This window comes from Pungitius pungitius, chromosome 12 (assembly GCF_949316345.1).
Source record: "Pungitius pungitius chromosome 12, fPunPun2.1, whole genome shotgun sequence".
Lineage (NCBI taxonomy): Eukaryota > Metazoa > Chordata > Actinopteri > Perciformes > Gasterosteidae > Pungitius > Pungitius pungitius.
The window spans coordinates 7418242-7436503 of NC_084911.1; the positions used below are offsets into that span (position 1 = coordinate 7418242).

Sequence of the window (18262 nt, forward strand, 5' to 3'; positions counted from 1 at the left end):
AAAAAAAGATCAGAGATCGACCACCACAGCGTAGAGAAAAGGGTCAAACTGCTCAGGAGATCGGTCACAGAGCCGAGCCCACGGGGAGACAAATGAACCCGCAGACCGTCTGCCCGGCAACCGCCCACAGAGATAAAAGAGGGCGCACAAACCAGCAGCTCAATGAGAGGCTGAACAGACAAACATCTACGGTTCAAATGAGTCAAATGGAAAAAGAACAAAAAGTCTACAGACAAAAAAAAGAAAAGAAATGAAAAAATACCCTGCGTGAAATGTATCAAATAAATTAAAAAAAATAAGGAAGAGCAACAAAAGCATGACGGACCACCAAAAGCACCCGAGAGCTGAGAGATGGACTAGCGTTTGGGAAGAACAGGTGTACATACCTCCTGAGGAAAGACAACAGCCAAAATCATGGGAACAAACAAACAAAGAGGAAAAGAAAACAAAAAAAATAAATTAAATGATAAGGAATTATTGCACCACAGTCCTGTTAATCCGGTTGCAGGGAGGCTTTGGTGCACTGCTTTACAGCCGTCATTTGGAATTGTCTCTATTGTATAAGTTTAACATATTTTTACATCTGCTGTTATATCAGTTCCACTTAATTCTGCTGTAAAGCAACACATTAAATATCGCCTCCACTTCGGTTCATTTCTGTTGTATGCAGAAATTTACATTTCACCCTGATTGTTTAACTGAAAAATGCCAGTTTGGAGTCATTGGAGATACAAGTGATTCTTCCCTTTCTTGGTTAGGTTTGTTGTAAAGTTTCACAGTGATCAGATGATTCGATTCAGCGAATTCACTGTGAAACTGCACAACAGAGAGAGATCCCAGAGGAAACAGAGGGGGAGGGGTTCAGGGGACCAGGCCTGTGCTTTAATACTTGTAGAGTGAACCCATGTTGAAGTTAGTATTTAAGTACTTAAAAATCAGGACAAAAAGGCCTCTAAAAAAACATCACGAGAAAATGCTAAAAATAGACAATTCCTTTGCTTCTATGAAAATGTCAAGGCCTGCTGGAAGGGACAAAATAGGCGTTTCAAATAAAACTGTCTACAGAAAAAGAACTCTGATCAAAGCCCTTCCATGTATGTGTCTATGTGTTCATACACTTTTTATTTACAAGCTACGTGAAGTCACTATTTGTGCGTGTGCTCGCATGTCAGCATGTGATTAACATTATCAATATTTCAAAAGCCTCCACGTGTCTCGCGGCCATGTTCATAATACATGAAAGCCGGCAGACATCTTCTGATGTCTCGGTTCGAGTGTGTACACACCTGTCCACCATGACACACACACACACACACACACACACACACACACACACACACACACACACACACACACACACACACACACACACACACGTTGTTGACCTCGGGGGTAGACAATACGTTACGCAGCCTGGAGATACCAATACGTGCTGCAGTGAGAACACATTTGGTGAGAGCGCCATCACTTTTGTGCCCAAATAACTGCGTGCACGCATCTCCACTCACTCACCCAGTTTCAGCAGCCAGCCCTCCCTGTCTGGGTTGAAGAAAGTGTGTGTGAGGTCGTTGCCGTCATCCTCTGGGATTTTGAAAGGCTCATTCTTGATGCTGTCATAAAGATTCTACAATAAAGAAATTTAAAAAAAAGTTCACTGTGAGGCCAGAGAAGGTTGAAGATGGCGGGAGGTCCAATCAACCGGCGTTTTAAAGCCTCACTGACCCTGAGCAGGTCCTCCGGTAAGTCTCCTCCATCGTTGATCCCCCTGTTCATGGAGATGAATCGTTCCACGGAAGGCTTGTCCTTCACATTCGGGTTGTGCAGGCTGGTGTTTAGCATGATGATGGCAAATGACAAGATGTAACAAGTGTCTGTTACACACACACACACACACACACACACACACACACACACGAGGGATGAGAAAAAAAGGGTTGTTTACCATAAAACTTCTGCCAGTGTTTAATTTAGTGTTTAAATATGCTGAAATCATCTTCGCTGAAAGAACTGCACTTAGGGGACCACAGTCGAACATAGAGGAGAGTGGGTGGGAGTGAAAGGCTGCGAGTGGGCAGCTAAATATGCATGTGCGCTTCTGATGAGCACTCTAATGTGTGTGTGTGTGTGTGTGTGTGTGTGTGCGTGCGTGCGCGCTGAAAGACAATGTGGCCAGTGCATGGCTGACCCAGCAGCACTTTATCTGGCCCGTTACTGTTGAAAAGTCCCATGCATTATTCACATCCATCTGCATCCATGTTGGAGGCAGGCGTCTGTGGGCATCCGGACTCCCCCCTCCCCCCCCCGGAGCACGGTTCACATCGGCAGACTTTCCGTCTGCCAAACAGAGCCGTTTGGATGTGATTTCCTTTTGCACGCCATTAGATCGCAGTGAGAAGTGGAACATTAGGTACTTCAGGGAGGAAAAAGTGGATCGGGGTCCAACAGAGACGCTGCGGCTAGTCAGCAGTCGTATTTGAATGAGGGGAACTTTGACTTGTCGGGTGGTGCGGCGCGACGCCGCTACCTGTGGACTGGAAAACGCCAGGGTTGCACCGGCAGTAGCGCTGAGCGAAGGCCTCCATCATCCGGTCGATCTTCTGAGCTTCTCCCGGTAGCCGAAAGCTCCACAGGAACTGTCTGTAAGGGGACACGGCTCAGTGGTCACCAACAGACTCACTTCCTCCGTGAGTGAGCAGCATGAGACTGGAAGTGGCCGCTGCGTCGACAGGAGGCTCTTGGAGAAATGGACTATATCGCACGTGATTTACATTTTAAAAAGGGGACTTGGGGAGTATGTAGCAGACCTGAAGACGCAAAGTGCAGGGGAGATGAAGTCTTACCTTAAGGCCTGAACCAGGTTGAGGTCTGTGAACTCATGAAGCTCCACGAAGGCATGAAGGACCTCAATATTGAAGTCATCTCTGCATGAGAAAAAAAAAAAGCTTTATAGGTAAAACATTCTGAAAATTGTCTGTTCAATAAAGTATCACAAGACAAAGCATTTTTCTTCCAATAGCCTATAATATAAGACATAATATGAGCAGCAAATCCACGCAATAAGAAGATCGGCTCAGGGAAATGAATGGGAGTACTAACTAAGAACTGCAGTCTGACAAAAAAACATCTCCCTTTAAAATAGTTATTTATTCCATAAGAATCCACACATTTAGTTGATGGTGTGTTGAGGCTCTAAAAAGATATTTTACCTCCACGGAAATCTGTAAATGTGAATTTTAAAGGAGTTAATTAGAGGATGCTGACGAAGACATTCTTAAGATAGTCGCTCTTCCAAAAAGGTTTTCACTGCCTCGTGGAGAAGGAAAGTATCCATCAGGAGGGTTTCTGAGGAGTAAGGTGTGACTCGGCTCACATGGACTTAAAAAAAGCAATGTGATACGCTGCATCCTTCCATTGAACCCAATGTAGCAGAAACCCCCCCCCACCTCACTTTGATTAATCATCTAATGTCAATCGTGACATCATTCCCCAGCTTCACGCCGAGTAAATGATCTGCCCTGTGGGACCATGTGGTGGCTCTGAGGGGCTCTCGCTGACAAGAGCCATATCCAGTCACGAGCGGCCGGGTGGCCAATCGGGTCTCAGATCACTCCTCACACAACACAGAACAGTAAGGAGAGCTGGATGCCTGTGAAACGAGGAGCGTCCATCAACAGCCTGAACGCCACTTCCTGGTTTGACCTCGGGGGACCACTCCCTGGTCCCTGAGCGGCAGCGAGCGCATTAACGCAGCAAACGCCGTGAGGCCTTGTGTGCGATCGCTGTAATGAGGGGCGGGGCTTAGGACCTCAGGTGGAATCATGAATTTCCGCGTGCAATCCAGAGTCTCTTGATCCGAGAATTATGAATGAGTAAGGCTGCAGGGTAACGGACGTCGTCATGCGAGAATGTTCTAAGCGTGGGACCGGTAACTGTGTGTGTCTGTGTGCGTGTGTGTGTGTGCGTGCGAGGCCGACGGAGGTATCCGTGCGATGCTCCCATCGACCACATGGATGAGTGACGGCGGGCGGTGTTTAGGCGGAGGAGAAGGTCTCCGTGCTGACCTCTCTCCGAGGTAATCTCCGATGGCGGTTTTGTTTAGGCCCTCGCCCTTGTAGAGGAACTGAGCGATGTCGTCGCTGGTATTCTTCAGCAAGTCGTTCTCGATCAGGAACTGGATGCCCTACGAAGGCGACACGGGCCGAGGTCACTTCCTGCCCCGGGGGGACATGTGGCATGAATCACGTTTCAATCACGCAACAGCTCCTTCCACCTACCTTTTTGGGGTCCATGTTGAATTTCTTCCGCCCCATGGCCACCTGTTTATTTCTCTGCATGTTTTTCCTGAAACAGAAAGGGGAAGATTTAAAAATATAATGTTGGACACGGATAAAACGGCTAAAAATAACATTTCTTTACCGATTAATCTCACTTTTTTTATAACATGTTGATCCAAATACCAAAAGGTAATTTCATCAAATTGCTTTTTTAAGTTGTTGACAAAGCATTGATTAAGCGCTTGACATCGCGCATACGGGAACCTCTCATTTCTCAGGGCCTCCATTCAGGGGTCAAAGGGCACTCAAACGGTCCGCCGCTGCCATGGTTACACCTTCGTCTCCAGTCGACGAGAGGTCACCATTTCCTCTCACTGGTTTACCAGCGCTCACAATCCAAAAGGTCCAACACGGGAACACAGCAGTGTGGACTGCATGCACTTTACCCCGGGAGACGGATCAGAGAATCACAGGGAAGGGGCGGCAACCCTTAATGGGTTCTAGATCCAAGAAAGATTATTCGGGAGCTGATGGGATCCCAATCCACTTTAGTAGGCCGAACACCAGCCCCCCCCCCCCCCCCGGGACGGCGCACCCGCTGCATTATTCAATGAGGCCTGATGAAACACTCAAACTGCCTTAAAAGCACAAGCCAATTTGGGAAGCGGGATTGCCGCGACCTGCCCGTCAATCATTAATAATTGATCATTTAATTAGCTGAGTTAATAGGGGGCAAACGACAAGCCGATGTAGCGCCAAGCGGAGGGAGGAAGTGTGTCGGGTTTTCTTACCTCTCCTCGGTGGACCCCAAGTTCTCGATCTCACTCGTCACTTCTGCTATCTCATCCTTAAGCCGCTGCAAAAAAAACGCCCACAGATGTTAGTCTAAAAAAATGCCATGAGAAGTTCAAGAGGACTTCATCACCTGCCTGTTCATTTCCATGACATCATGTGTGTGTGACTAACACAAACAGTGCGCTATGTATTTGCATTGTCCTAATAAACAGTGCCGGGGGAGAGGCCCTCATTTCTGCATCACCTTTATTTGTCTATAAGCCAGGTGGCCTTTCATCACATCCAGGAAATACTCCACAAAAGGAGTCGCTCGAATTTGATTAGGTGGAGAACATTGACGGATAACCTCAATGCAAATGGAGTAAGAAGAGGCGTAAAACGTGGATTATATTTTGTGTAGCGTTTTAGTGAGGCGGATTTGGCGGAGACAGGACCGCCGGTGCCAGACAGGCGCAGTAAGGACATTACTGGAGCGGCTGACGTCAGCCTGACCCAAGTGAGGAATAAAGGTCCTGTGTACAGACCACAGCTCGTTGGTGATCGCGTGAGGCTGCAGCTCGTCACGTAAAAGGCCATCGAGTCATCGAGTCTCTCCACTCGTTGGTTTATCATGCATCATGGCAATTCAATTCAGGGCGAACCACAAAGGGAACATCTGTGTTCTCAAGGCCTGCGCAATCACAACACATTCCTCAGATGCTTGCCTCCGCAAACAAAGGCTGTGTTCACAAAGGGGAGCGGGTTTGGCTGGTTGGGGGGGGGGGGGGAGGGGGGGGGGGGGGGAGGGGGGGCTTGACGTGCAGGACCAGCAGAGGAGGGCGTAGGAGTGGAGAAGGAGCAAAAGGGGGTTTGTGTGCAGAAACAAGGAGGAGAGGAAAGGATGGGGGGGGGGGGCAGGTTTATTAAGGAGACGGGGTCATGGGTCATATTGTGATTCTACTGACGGGTCCCAAACTCAATCTCGTTTTAGCAGCGCCTCGCTTCAAACCATCAGCTGGGCTCTCGAGCCCCGAATGAGCAAATGAGCGCGGGCCACACGGACAGGAAGCCAGCGAAGCCACTTCAGGGAAATTCAGCCAAGCTGATTTGCCTTCTGGCGCTCTTTGGAAATCAGAGAGCCCATGAGGGATCTCCAGCTGGCAGCATGAGACGGTTCCTCTTAAGAGCTTAATCCTGATTTATCTGTAGGTTTATTTCAATTTGATACTGACGACCCATAAGAGACACCGAACATCTATGAAACACGAACGGCAGATGACTTACCAGAGAAGCTTTGGGAAGGAAGTGAGCTTTTTGGCAGGAAACACCTCACATTCCACTTGGGTTTGAAATATTTTAAGGACTTCTCGCAAAAGAGATATTTGTACAACTGGGCAGATGTTTATATATTTAACGAGTTATAGTTCGAGCTGAAGAGTGTCCCAAATGTCTGGAAATTGAAGTTTGACCTTTGAAGCCTCTAAATCAAGTTTTAAAATCGGTGAACCGATTCAATTTCTGATTAATAAAAACGTAACTATGCTATAAAGTGTCAATTGGCATAGTTTACCCACACAACACTTACAAGCTTTTAAACACGTTAAATGTAACTGAGGGTATAACAGTTTTCAGTGTCTGTAGCATCACTTCAAATTATATAATTTTTTTTAAACAAGTGTTTGGAAAATACAGTAAATAAGCCCATAACGTCAATTTATTTTTTTTAATCCAATCTACAGGTGACATGAAATAACTACATATAAAACCAGGACCCGTATCCTATGCCAGTGTTACCTGAATGTCCTCCATCAGCTCCTGCTTGCGCCGGCGGATATTCTCCAGCTCCTGCCTCTCCTGCGGGGTGAGGTCGTCCGGCACTGGGGAGAGAGAGAGAGAGAGAGAGAGAGAAGAGGAAGGGTTAGTCGCTCGAAATATAATGCACCTTAATCCTCTTCTATGCATAGCCATCCCCTGCGGCGCGTCCCTCACAGCATCTCGTTGACAGAAATAACGTCAGAATTCCCCTTGATATCAGAAAAGTGAGCGAACGCGTGTTGGTGATTATTTATGGGTCGGGCAGGTTTTAGGACACGAGGGGACACCGCTAGAATGAGCACAAGCAGCAGCAGTGGAGGCATTGTTCCATAAAGAAATGTGTTTTTAGAAGGCAATATTCGCTCGGTGGGAGTCAAAAAATCGTTGAAAAGCTACAGTTCAGATCACAACTTTCTATGGTATTCTAAAAAGTTAGTGACCTCCGTCACAATGTTGACAAATAGTTTTCTCATGCTGAATAAATGTGAGACTATAACAATGATCTCTTTTATTTGATTTGGAATGGAGTGAAAGCCACTTGGCCCCTGTGCCTCGCGGCGTTGTTCGGAGGACGCTTGCACCGAGAAGCTGTCGCAGCATCACAAAACTACAAGATGCTTAGCGTGAACTCAGCGGAACCCCGACGGCGTCGCAAGCCGCCCGAGGCCCAGCGCTCATGTAGGAACATCACTCAGTGACTCCTTCTCCCTCCCCCCCCCCACCCAGTGGCCCCTCCCCTCATCAGCAGGGCTTAAAGGGGCAGAGACCAGGGCTGACTCTGCGGTCGAGGTAATGGTTAGAGAGAGCTCGAGGGTGAGGACAGAGGAATCTTCAACACAGGGTGTGTCTCATTTAACAACTCTATGATAGCAACACCTCAGACCCAACAAACAGGACTTGGTCAATATTGATCCGACGCCATCCTAAAAGAGCTTTAAAAAGTTCCAGGCTAAATGTGAGCGGCCAAGCCGCGGATGCACGGCTCGTGTGGTCAAGCGGTCAGTGGACTTAAGGTTACAACGGCTAAACTTAGCGTGGCACAGAGATCAATAAGGCACAGTGAGGCCAGCCATACAGAAGGTTTGAGCTTGTTGTAGCAGAAGGTAGGCTAGCCTCGACATGTTGACACTGCAATGTGCAATGTCTGCTGACATGGAACGCAGGATGATGACACAAGTGCAACACAAGCACCTTAACGAGCTGTGAGACAAAGACATGCTGTGTCTTCCGACTGGGGGGGACAACGGCAACCACTGGAGGCTGACCTTACACTTCAGCCTGCACATGCAGTGACCAGCCGGCTGGATCCATCCCAAATGTTCATGGTATCCATGGGAACCACCGTAACGGTTCTCACTTAAAATAAACAGCTTTGTTTTGGGTCAGACGGTTTCCCCGAAAGCAGCTCACATTGGGCAGGAGATGCATCTTTTTGATACAGCCCGGGGATGCACAAACAAGCACACACACACACACACACACACACATGCTTTCTCCTGGCAAGTAATGACCCCGTCTCCTGACTGAACGTCCCGCCGGGTAAACACAGCTCACACGGGAGCAGCAGGGAGGGTGAGCTGGAAGCAGGAAGGCGAATCCCTATTTCTGGAAACGTGCTGTCGGGGCGGCTATCAGACGCTAAAAGGGAGCCACAACATTTCAGGTACAGCCACCAAACCAATCGAGAACACATCGGGGAAAGGGAGAGGCTCCAACCGACGCACGGGCCAGAGGTCAGGAGTGAATGATACGAGAGGACAGGTGGTGTCTCAGCGCTCACACCGTCCCAGTGAAAGGCGTCCAGTGTTTCAACTGGAGAAAGCCGAAAGGATCGGGACGCAAGGAGGGACATTTGTAGTGGCAATAAAATGAATATGATCACTTTTCACTGGATTGAGCAACTCGATGTGGGCCACTTACGGTGTGACCTGATCTTCGGCCCTGGAGCGCATTACTACAAAGTGATTGCCTGTTTTACTTCAATCTCCTACTGAAATAACCCTAAGTTTTAAGCTTTTTAACGGTGCATGTCCTTTGCTTTAAAGACTGCTTTTAAGACTGCGTGAAGAGTTCCTAGATGGGCAAAGTAGCTTTAAGTGAGGGCTGGGTCAGCGCGGAGCATCAAGGGAGATACCAATTATAGCTCCCTCTCCCACAGCGGCCGAGCCCACTAATACACATCCTGATTGAAAAGACAGACGTCTCATTTCCACCCAGATCACTGAAGAACTCTCCTTGGAAAATAGGAAAATTAGAATTTTTGAGTGCTTCAGATCTCCTCCCCCTCCCCGCAGATGTGACCCAATTTAGGTAGCTCCTCTCGGATCAAAAGGACTCCAGAAAGGAAATCTGTATTAACTAAATAATCTCCTCACCTGGGCGTCCCTTGACATGACAAGACAGGTGAACTCAAAGAGACGAATCTATGCTCCGCACCGAGCAGAACGGGGAAAGGACACATGAGGTTACAGCGAAACTGGATTTATTATCTCTAGACCTCCTGGCCCAGAACGCTACCTGTGATCTGCTGACTGAGGGAATATGCCAGAAGATGCACAGAATTACATTTTGAGCACATGCACGCACCGATGGAGGAGGTTTCTCCATGCACACGGTGCACACTGCTGCCAACACTAATCAGGCCGGATCCCCTTTACTCTTCATCTTCTCCTCGGCTCTCTACCAATTCTTTAGCCAAAATCGGCCCACTTTTGTCCGGCTCCTCCTCCCGCGCCCCTTAACGCTATTGTTAAAATGCACCCTGCACCCCCAAGGTCCCCGAAGGCTACAATCAATCGACCCTTGGCCTAAACCAATGAGAGCGCCAGCTGTAACGAGACGCAGTACACTTCATGATGAGGTTTAATGCATTAGGGGCACACACACACAATCAATAATCTGAGCTGGTACGGTCAAAACACACACACACACACACACACACACACTAAGACCTATTAAAATGTCTGGAAGCGTGATCTTTCCTGCTGCTTGAACAACAAAAGTCGACTTCAAACGTGAGCGTCTCGTCAGCTGATCTGAGACCGAATCCCATTACTCCAGTAAACCCCCGAGGCGACTCTCCCTCATATATAAATATTAGAAAGCACAGCCTCTTCATCTTCTGTACCAGACAGCTTGCAACAAAGTGGATCACAGAGCTGTGAAGGTACGCCGGCCTTCACCGCGGCCACGGGCCCGAAGCAACTTGTTCACCAACGACCTGCAAAGCCGTTGCTGCCAAAACATAAAAACGGGCCGGAATGGACCACCGGCCCAGGATCAAGCAGCCACAAAGCGCCCAGCCTGACCTGTTCTGAGGGTAAGAGGGGGAGAAAGGAGGAGGGGGGCAGAAGGAGCCTTGTGTTTGGCGAGGGAGGCGTAGGACGGCCCGTGGCAGCGGTGCACAGAGACAGTGGGACGATCACAGCTTTCTCTTTGTGTCCCCCGGCATCGCAGGACATTCCTCTACAAGGCCCTGGGCAAAGGGCACCGGTGGCTCGAGCCGCTCATCCCCGGCCTCCGCACACCTCGTTGGCCTGCTGCACCAGCACCGGGTCATCTCAACCGCCAGTTGCGGTGCAGACCACAACACAACAGACGAGGCTGCGGGACGACAGGGCGGCCCGGCAGCAGACGATGAGTCAGACCAGTAGCACTTCAAAAAGACTCTCATTGGTCTCCTCATCCTAGAGGAACGCATTATGACCGACCCCTTCAATACAGTCAAGAGCGTGGCTGGGGGTGGACGGGACAGCCCTAAACTGACCAAAGTCACACCTGCGACAGCGGCGAAGACGAGCACGCCGCGATAACAGTTTAACAAATGGACCGTACGAGTGGCGACAAAGTGCAAACCTGCTGTTGCTCCTCTTGACTCTCGCTCTCGTCCTCGTACAAAAAAAAAAAAAAAAAAAATCAAACAAAAAAGCCTGCAGCCGTTGTTCCGTCAGCTCCTGAGGCTCGACGCGGACGAGCCTGACGTCCCCATGTCAAGATTCGTAGAGAAGGAGCCCGCTCCTCCAGTCGGGGGGAGACCGATACTGGCCGCCTCAGCTATCAGCTCCCAGCACGCTGCCGGCTCACTGACACGCAGCCCGTGTGGGGAAGGACCCTACTGGCTGCCTTACTCACTGGCTCCCTCCCTTCCTCCCTTCCTCCCTCCCTCCTCTCCCGTTCAGTTTGGCTGTCACTGCCATTAACATGGAGGCTCCACCCAGTGGTCATTCCTTTCCCTGCAGACACCCCCCACCATCTAAAAAGAAAAGGGTCTAGGTAGCATTAGATATGGCGAGTTGTGATTGATCAACACATATTGACGTTTCACACCCGACCTTAAATCGAGGGCTTTCAGGGATGTTTGCATCACACTTTGTTCCTTCGATAAAATGGCCAAATGATTTTTATGACACTTGAGATTTGTCCACAAAGACAATCTTTTCATATGTAATGTTGAGCTATAAGCTAACACAGAGCGGCCGTGAAGTGTTCGCAACAATAATTGAACAAACAACTAAAAGCTTAACAATTGACAAATTGATAGAATGATGCATCATTTTAGAACTTAAAAAGGCCGCGAAAATCTCTTAAGCTTAATCTTTAACCGTGGACATCGTTTCGTGTGTTTTAGAAGGTAATACAGGAGATCATGAGAGCCAGAGGTAGCGGCCCAACAGAAAAAACTAATTTAAAAATAATGATTAAACCAATCGTGGTCCAAACACATCAATATAGATGTATAATCATATCTCCATCGATCCATCAATATAAAGAGATATCAAACAATAGCGAAGACCTGAAAAGACTTGGACCACTGAACTTGATGGCGATTCATTCATTCACTCATTCATTCTTCATGAAGTATTCACAGTGAGGAGGTCCGCAGCTGTCGTCATGAGTCAGGTCTTCTTCTCCCGCTCCATCAGTCATCACTTCCAAACTCCAGCTCAACAATGGAGTCACCACCGTGCTAATGATGCATCACAAAACGTGCACGCGCACACACACCAGGTGCCTCACAGGGAGCGCTTCATGTCTGTCTGGCCCTCTGGATGAGTCAACTTGGTGACCTCTGCTGTGCCGGCTGCACTCTGCACCTCTAGTGTCAACACGGGGGGAGGATTTATATCCTGCAGCAGACCATGAGATGGGAACTCACGTGGTCACATCCTCGTTATTATCATTATTCGTCTTGTTAAAAGCATAATTTAAAAGGAAACTCCAGATTGAGATCAAGCACTTAAAAAGGTCCTAATGAGAAATGATTGAAATCACAGTGAAGACCAAGAAGACAGACAGAGAGGAAACGCCAAATGAACAAGGCGGGCTCTCAACATTTTTAGCTGGTGACATGAAGCTTTGGGTTCTCCTTAGCCTTCACTAAACCAAAGAGGTATTTCTCCTTCTCACATTGGTTAATTAAAAATGCTTGAGTTCTTAAGAGATAACCAGTATCACAAAAGGAATCATTTAAAAACACACACACACACACACACATTCTGTTCTCATCTTGCAACAGTGTAGATTTAGACTCTCATTTCAGGCGTCACTTCACTACACAGTTAAAACATCCCCACAACAACAACAACAACAGTGGGGGGTGTCATTGACTGGAGCCGGTCCAGGCGATTCAGTGGTTCCAGGGAGAGAGAGAATCCACATCCCGTAATCGGCTCCCAGGCGGCGTGCCGGCCGGCTGTGGGAATGCTGGGACCAGAGAATGAGCCGGAGAACGTATGGCGAAGGCCTGTGACCCCAACACACGGCGCTTGGTTGTAAAGAAAACATACAGACGACATCCTGCAGCTGCACATGGACACACACACACACACACACACACACACCATCTACAATCGCTATGAACACAAGAGAGCAGCTTTCTTAAATAATCTCCACTTGGTTTTATTGGCATTTATCAACATCCATTGTTTTAATAGGCCAATGCGCAGGCTTCTCAATGTTTTTCCTCAAAAGCGGAAGTGCTAATTCTACCCACAATGCACGCCTTTGTCCTCCAACGTTGCCGGCCTGGATTCTTATCGAGGCTATCCCAATATCAACATCCTCTCTCGCCAGCAGTATGTGCGCACACACACGCACGCGCACCCACGCACCCAGAAAACACACCATGGGAAAGGTTTTTTCTTTCTTCTGTGTGTGGTTGCAGACAGAGAGGCTGAGCAGTGCAGATATTTTAGCCCACACACACACACAAGCCGTGGGATGTCACTTCCTGTCGAGCATATTGTCAAACTCTCGGCTTCCTGTTTGTGAGCTGGAGTGAAAGCTGTGACTAAACCCGCCCATCCTCTGGGAACTGAGATGAGATAGGCATTTGTCCTCCATCACAAGTTGTAATCCTCGAGCGCCATGACAACACGTCGGCATGCGCGCTCGACAGTTCGACCTGCGGGCCTATCAGCGCGTTCCCTGAGAGGCTTTCTGCGTGGAGCCCCATTTTGAGTTCCCGGAGCCTATCAACAGCACTGATCACAGACTTTTTTCCTGTGGATCCAGTGGAGGAGTCCAGGCGTGCCGATACCTGCTGCAAAGATACCGGAAAGTCACGCGCATTAGCGCTGAGGGAGACAAAAAAGTGACGCTCCCACGCAAATAAGTCAAACTGCTCAATTTAATGAGGTCATGAAGTAGGAAGGTAAATCGCGGCTATGTCAGCGTGGTGCCGACCTACAAAACACGACACTCAAAAAAAAAAAAAAACCTGCTGACGGCACACAGAGCAAATACACAACATTTTGCCCAATTGCATTGCAGCGGTTAGTGAGCGAGATGATCGCCGGCCCGAGAGGAAAGATGGGCGCTGAAAGAGGACTAAAATATGATTATGGGGAGAGAGGGTGAGGATTATCGAGCCACCGGGGGCCTGGATGCCAGGCAGGGCTCAATGCTCTGGAGGGGCCATTAGAGCGCCCATCGGCCCCTCATTAGGGAACCATTAGCGACGACTGCTTCAACTTCCCCGACCTAAAGTGGTAGAGACAAATGCACGTGGAAAAAAAGGCATCCACTGTTCCCCCTCTCTCATCTCCTTGAGAAACACAATGCAGCTGTGTGTCGGTTGGGATCATCCATGACTGTGGGTGTGTGTGTGTGGGGGGGGGGGGGGGGGGGGGGGGGGCAGCAGTACATAACAGGATCAGTCAGTCAGATGCTCACTGTTCTGACACGATTAATGGTGGGAAGTTGCTAATTATTGCTGCCAGGCTCACAGCAGGGGGGAGGGGGGGGTCTGTGACGTCATGTCTGACGTGACAGACGTGCCCTCACGTAACACGCTAAATAATGTTATTATTCATGAATAAATAATATCAGTGACGTAGTGGATGGTGGTAATTCCTTATTCATATAATTTCATTTTATAGAATAAAAAAATGTACGGCTGTGGGGATGAGATTATATGAGGATCACGTGGGGATTTTAGCCAAATAAAGAGAAGATATTCAGAGGTAGTAAAGTGTTTTGCTTTGCCCTGATAAGGAAGAGCACCTGTTGCTGCTGAATAGCTCAGCACTCACTGAAAAAAATGGAAGAAATAACATGTATCGCTGGAGTGAACGTGATCAACTCAATCCAAACTCGATCAATTATTAATTAACATTATAACACTTGAAATGCCATAGTTTACAAATGGGCTTAATTTTTGCATTGCTTTAATTCGTATAGTGTTTTTCTTCTTGTGTTTTTAAGAGGGCATGTTAGTTATGTTTAGCAAAACCACACGGGATGATAAAATGTGCACCAAGTGTCCTCAGTGAACGCTGCAGGCGGGAGAGAAAGTTCAACACGAGCCAGCAGACATAATTCAGAGGATTTCACGTCCACCATTAACCCGTTTACACAGTCCACTGCTTCCTAAATAAAGACATTTACACCATATTCAGACGAAGAAAAATGGAGTTCTTTCACAGTTTCACTCACCTACACCGTCTTCCGATTTTAACACCATGCTGTCTGCGCCTGGTGGGTCCGACTTTTAAAAAAAAACCCAAAAAAAATAAGTTTCAATCGATTTCCGCGCGACGAAACTTTGTCCCGATACCAGTATCGACGAGTATTTGGACTTCGATTAAAGTTGTTGTGCCGAGTTTAAGAATAAAACAAAGGTTGATCTCCTCTCCGTCGACAGCTCCAGGGAGTGGTTAGAAGAGACGGAGGACTTTAACCAGCCAATCCTCCTGCGTCAAGGCACGCTGAATCAAATCAGCTTCCGGTTAACTCTTTCACAATAAAACAAACCCACGCGCGAATCGTGGGATTTTAAACACTCTACCAGACGGATTGCTGCTGGTTGCACGCAGTGATAGAAAAGAAGAAGCTCCAAAGATGCGGGCTCTTATCAAATTGGAATTAGTATTGAATATGGCCATCCGTTTTTTTTTGTTTAGTATATTTCTGACTGATTTAATTTAATTGCATTAAGACGTAGAAAAAAAAATACAAGCTCTGAATGCGTCACACTAAAAGAAAATGATGACTGTGATGATCAACCACTTCCCCCTGTGCAGTATACTGTACATACCATATAAACACTCAAATTGCACATAATCTTTACATTGTATTGCATGCAGGCTCAAATGATGGCGAATAAAATCTGCCTTTTATTTATGAAGGGCGGGCTGCTCCCCATCCGTGACAGTCTCCTAACGTTGCTGTTGCTGACAGGTGCAGTAAAGGTGCGACCAGTGATGACGCGTCCCCCGCTTGCGTCCGCCACTTGTTGCTTTTACCCCTTCTCCGTAACACACCCACACACGCACGCGGTTGGGGCATGGTTGTGTGGGGGGGGGGGGGCAGGGCGGGACTGTGATTGACACACACAGGCACTGTAGTTCCTCACTGCTGATCTTGCGCTTGTCGTTGTGTTTGATTCACCACATCCGCTGAGAGCAGGCGAGAGTTTTCGGTCAGACACCAGTGCTATTCTTGAGAATTTTTTATTTTTTTGCTGGTTAAATTTTTATTTTTTGTGATAATTGATGTATCACGTTTTTTCGTATTTTGACGTTGAAAAAAAGCCTAAATGCGTTTTTTGCTACTCACCACTTTAAGCTATAATTGAAAAACTGCAGCTATTTCCTTCGTTAGGAAAGTTTCAGGTGTTTGTGTAAAGAGTCTTTTTACCTTACACTCATCATTACACTACTAAAGCTGTCGAGCCACTCCAAAATACTACAACCCTGTTGATGTGTCATGAACGAGGGAACCCGTAATCCCGACCGAGCGGCGTGTTTCAGATGTCCGGTCTAACCTGCCAGGTACCGGGATCTGCTCACGAAAAAAAAGAGCCTCCTTTATCACTCCCATGATGCATCACTGCCCACCAACACGCAGTGTGTTCATATCACGCTGCCCGTGAATACATCTGGTAGTTGCTCTAGGGAGACATTCCATCAGTGCATATTTAGGAAGGAAAACGGTCAGGGCAGATGGCAGAGCGTGCCGGACCGTCCCGTCCCCCCCTTGTTAAAAGGGAATACCTCAGCCTGCTGTTTGTATAACACCTGCTCTGCTGTGCTGCTGTCAGATCGGAAAGGGCCGGGCCTGCGTGTCCGGGCCTGTGGATGAACACAGGAGAGCCAGAAGAGGAATGCTGCGCTCTCAGCCAATGAAGCGAGCCAGGGGATAACACCGCCTCTTTGTTTTTCTTTTCGCCTCTCTGCCGATGCGCTAAAGGAGAAGAAAAAAAATGCGGCTGGATGTCTGGCTGCATTTGAGAACGCAGGAATGAAGACCAAATGATTGCATTCTCTCCTTATAATCGGAAGAATGGCGATCAAAGGCATAAAAGCACAGGACGTGCCCTTGGCGGGCCCGATAGTCCGCATGGCCACTCCATCTGAGGGGCTTCATGCTGTGGCTCATGAATGCCTCAGTTGTGCGGCCCGAGCTCAACAAGTGACAATGCAGTCTGTGTGAAGTGAGCCCCCTTTGCACAAAGTCTCAATTCATTGTTAGCAGTTCATCCATTCCCCAGAGCACCGAGCATCAAACAGAGGGTCGTTTGACCTTTGAATAAAACAGGTTGATATTAACACACTGTTGTCTGTGACTTCCTGGCTGACACAATGACAAGTAGGACCGGTCCTCGGAGAAATGACAATGTCAATGGAGAGTACAAGTCTGAGCGGCATCATATTTGATGACAATGTTTTCTTCTTTATTCACCTCATGATTCTGATTATGGGCCATTATGAGACAAAGGGTCCCTCGGCAGTAAAGATCCACTACTCCTATACAACACTTAATAGTTTAGACCCTTCTTTTCTTTGTTTTGTGTCTCTTTGTAGTCGTTTTTTGTCTCTTTGTAAACTTTTTTGAGGTTCTTTTTTGTGTTTGTTTTGCCTCCTTTTTTAGGAATTTTGAGTTGTTTTGCAGGGTGTCATTGTGTCTCTTTCTCTGAGAGTTGGGACACTACGGTTGATACGTTAGCAGTAGAGACATAGATCTCCTGACTTTCAGTCCTCAGTGTGAGCCAGGAATGCAATAGATCCCACCCACAATTTTATAGTCTGTTAGACTCTGTTAGATTTGTCTGTGTTTAGTAAACGATCGTGTCTTTCCAACACCTTGCTCGCACTTCATAAACCGGGAATTCATAAAATAAATGGTGCACATCCACTTTCTCAGGCGAGAAGAGAAAACATTGTAATACAGATACCGTGTAAAATGAGTTTATCAACCCTATGGTGGGAATCTTGGAGATAACGAGAGTGACCCCTGCTGGTCACTTACTGTACTTACAAAAAAAAAAAAAAAGGCATGAAGCGAATCTACCACAAGGGAGTTCCTTGTATAAGATCTCAATGCACACATTACATTACATTACAACTACCCACACAAATGCCTCATATTTACCTCATATTTCAACATGTAGGCTATGACTAACAAACCATATGATTTACGAAAAAAAAACATATCTCTCATTAGGGCGTTAGTTTCCACACTTCCACTTTCACACGTTAATAGACCGCCCCGAAAAATGCCTCTGTTGCCTTTGAGACGTACGACATGCTTGGCAGACGCTCGGTGGCATTATCTGTGGCTGGAGTGTTATCGCTCCGTGCACAATGACTCTCAAAACCACTTCTTTGGGGTAGTTGGCGGTAACGAGAACTTCAATCCATTCTATAATTCCCCAAGTGGGAGGATGCGCAGTCCCCCGAGCGAATGATTGCCGCCATGAGTCACAAGATGAATAATAGAATATAGGTAGCCCTTGTGTCACTTTTCTAGTGTGGTTGTGGAGTGTAAAAGTGGGCCGATCCCATTGCAATCCCAAACAGAGCCCTGTTCTCGTTCCAGTTCTCTCCACACGTCCTCGACAGCAGGACGATGGACATTTTAATCTTTTTCTTTGGTAGCAGCGCGTAGAGAGCTCCTGC

At 47.7% G+C, this 18262-nt stretch overlaps 1 protein-coding gene across 4 annotated transcripts in view; it reads right to left on the reverse strand.

Moving 5' to 3' along the window:
* cyth1a (cytohesin 1a) overlaps positions 1–18262 on the reverse strand; it is a 28699-nt gene that overhangs the window by 3417 nt on the left and 7020 nt on the right. The window contains exons 1-9 of one of the 4 annotated variants that reach the window (XM_037475885.2): positions 14799–15050; positions 6843–6925; positions 5066–5130; positions 4275–4341; positions 4062–4180; positions 2841–2921; positions 2525–2637; positions 1723–1871; positions 1513–1624 (exon numbers count right to left, since the gene is read on the reverse strand). In XM_037475885.2, coding sequence (XP_037331782.2) covers positions 1513–1624; positions 1723–1871; positions 2525–2637; positions 2841–2921; positions 4062–4180; positions 4275–4341; positions 5066–5130; positions 6843–6925; positions 14799–14826 — 817 coding nt within the window. In that variant the 5' untranslated portion in view covers positions 14827–15050. Of the gene's footprint in view, positions 1–1511; positions 1625–1722; positions 1872–2524; positions 2638–2840; positions 2922–4061; positions 4181–4274; positions 4342–5065; positions 5131–6842; positions 6926–10718; positions 10953–14798; positions 15051–18262 lie in introns of those variants that run through there. The other 3 variants (XM_037475887.2, XM_037475886.2, XM_037475888.2) reach the window with 3 other exon arrangements.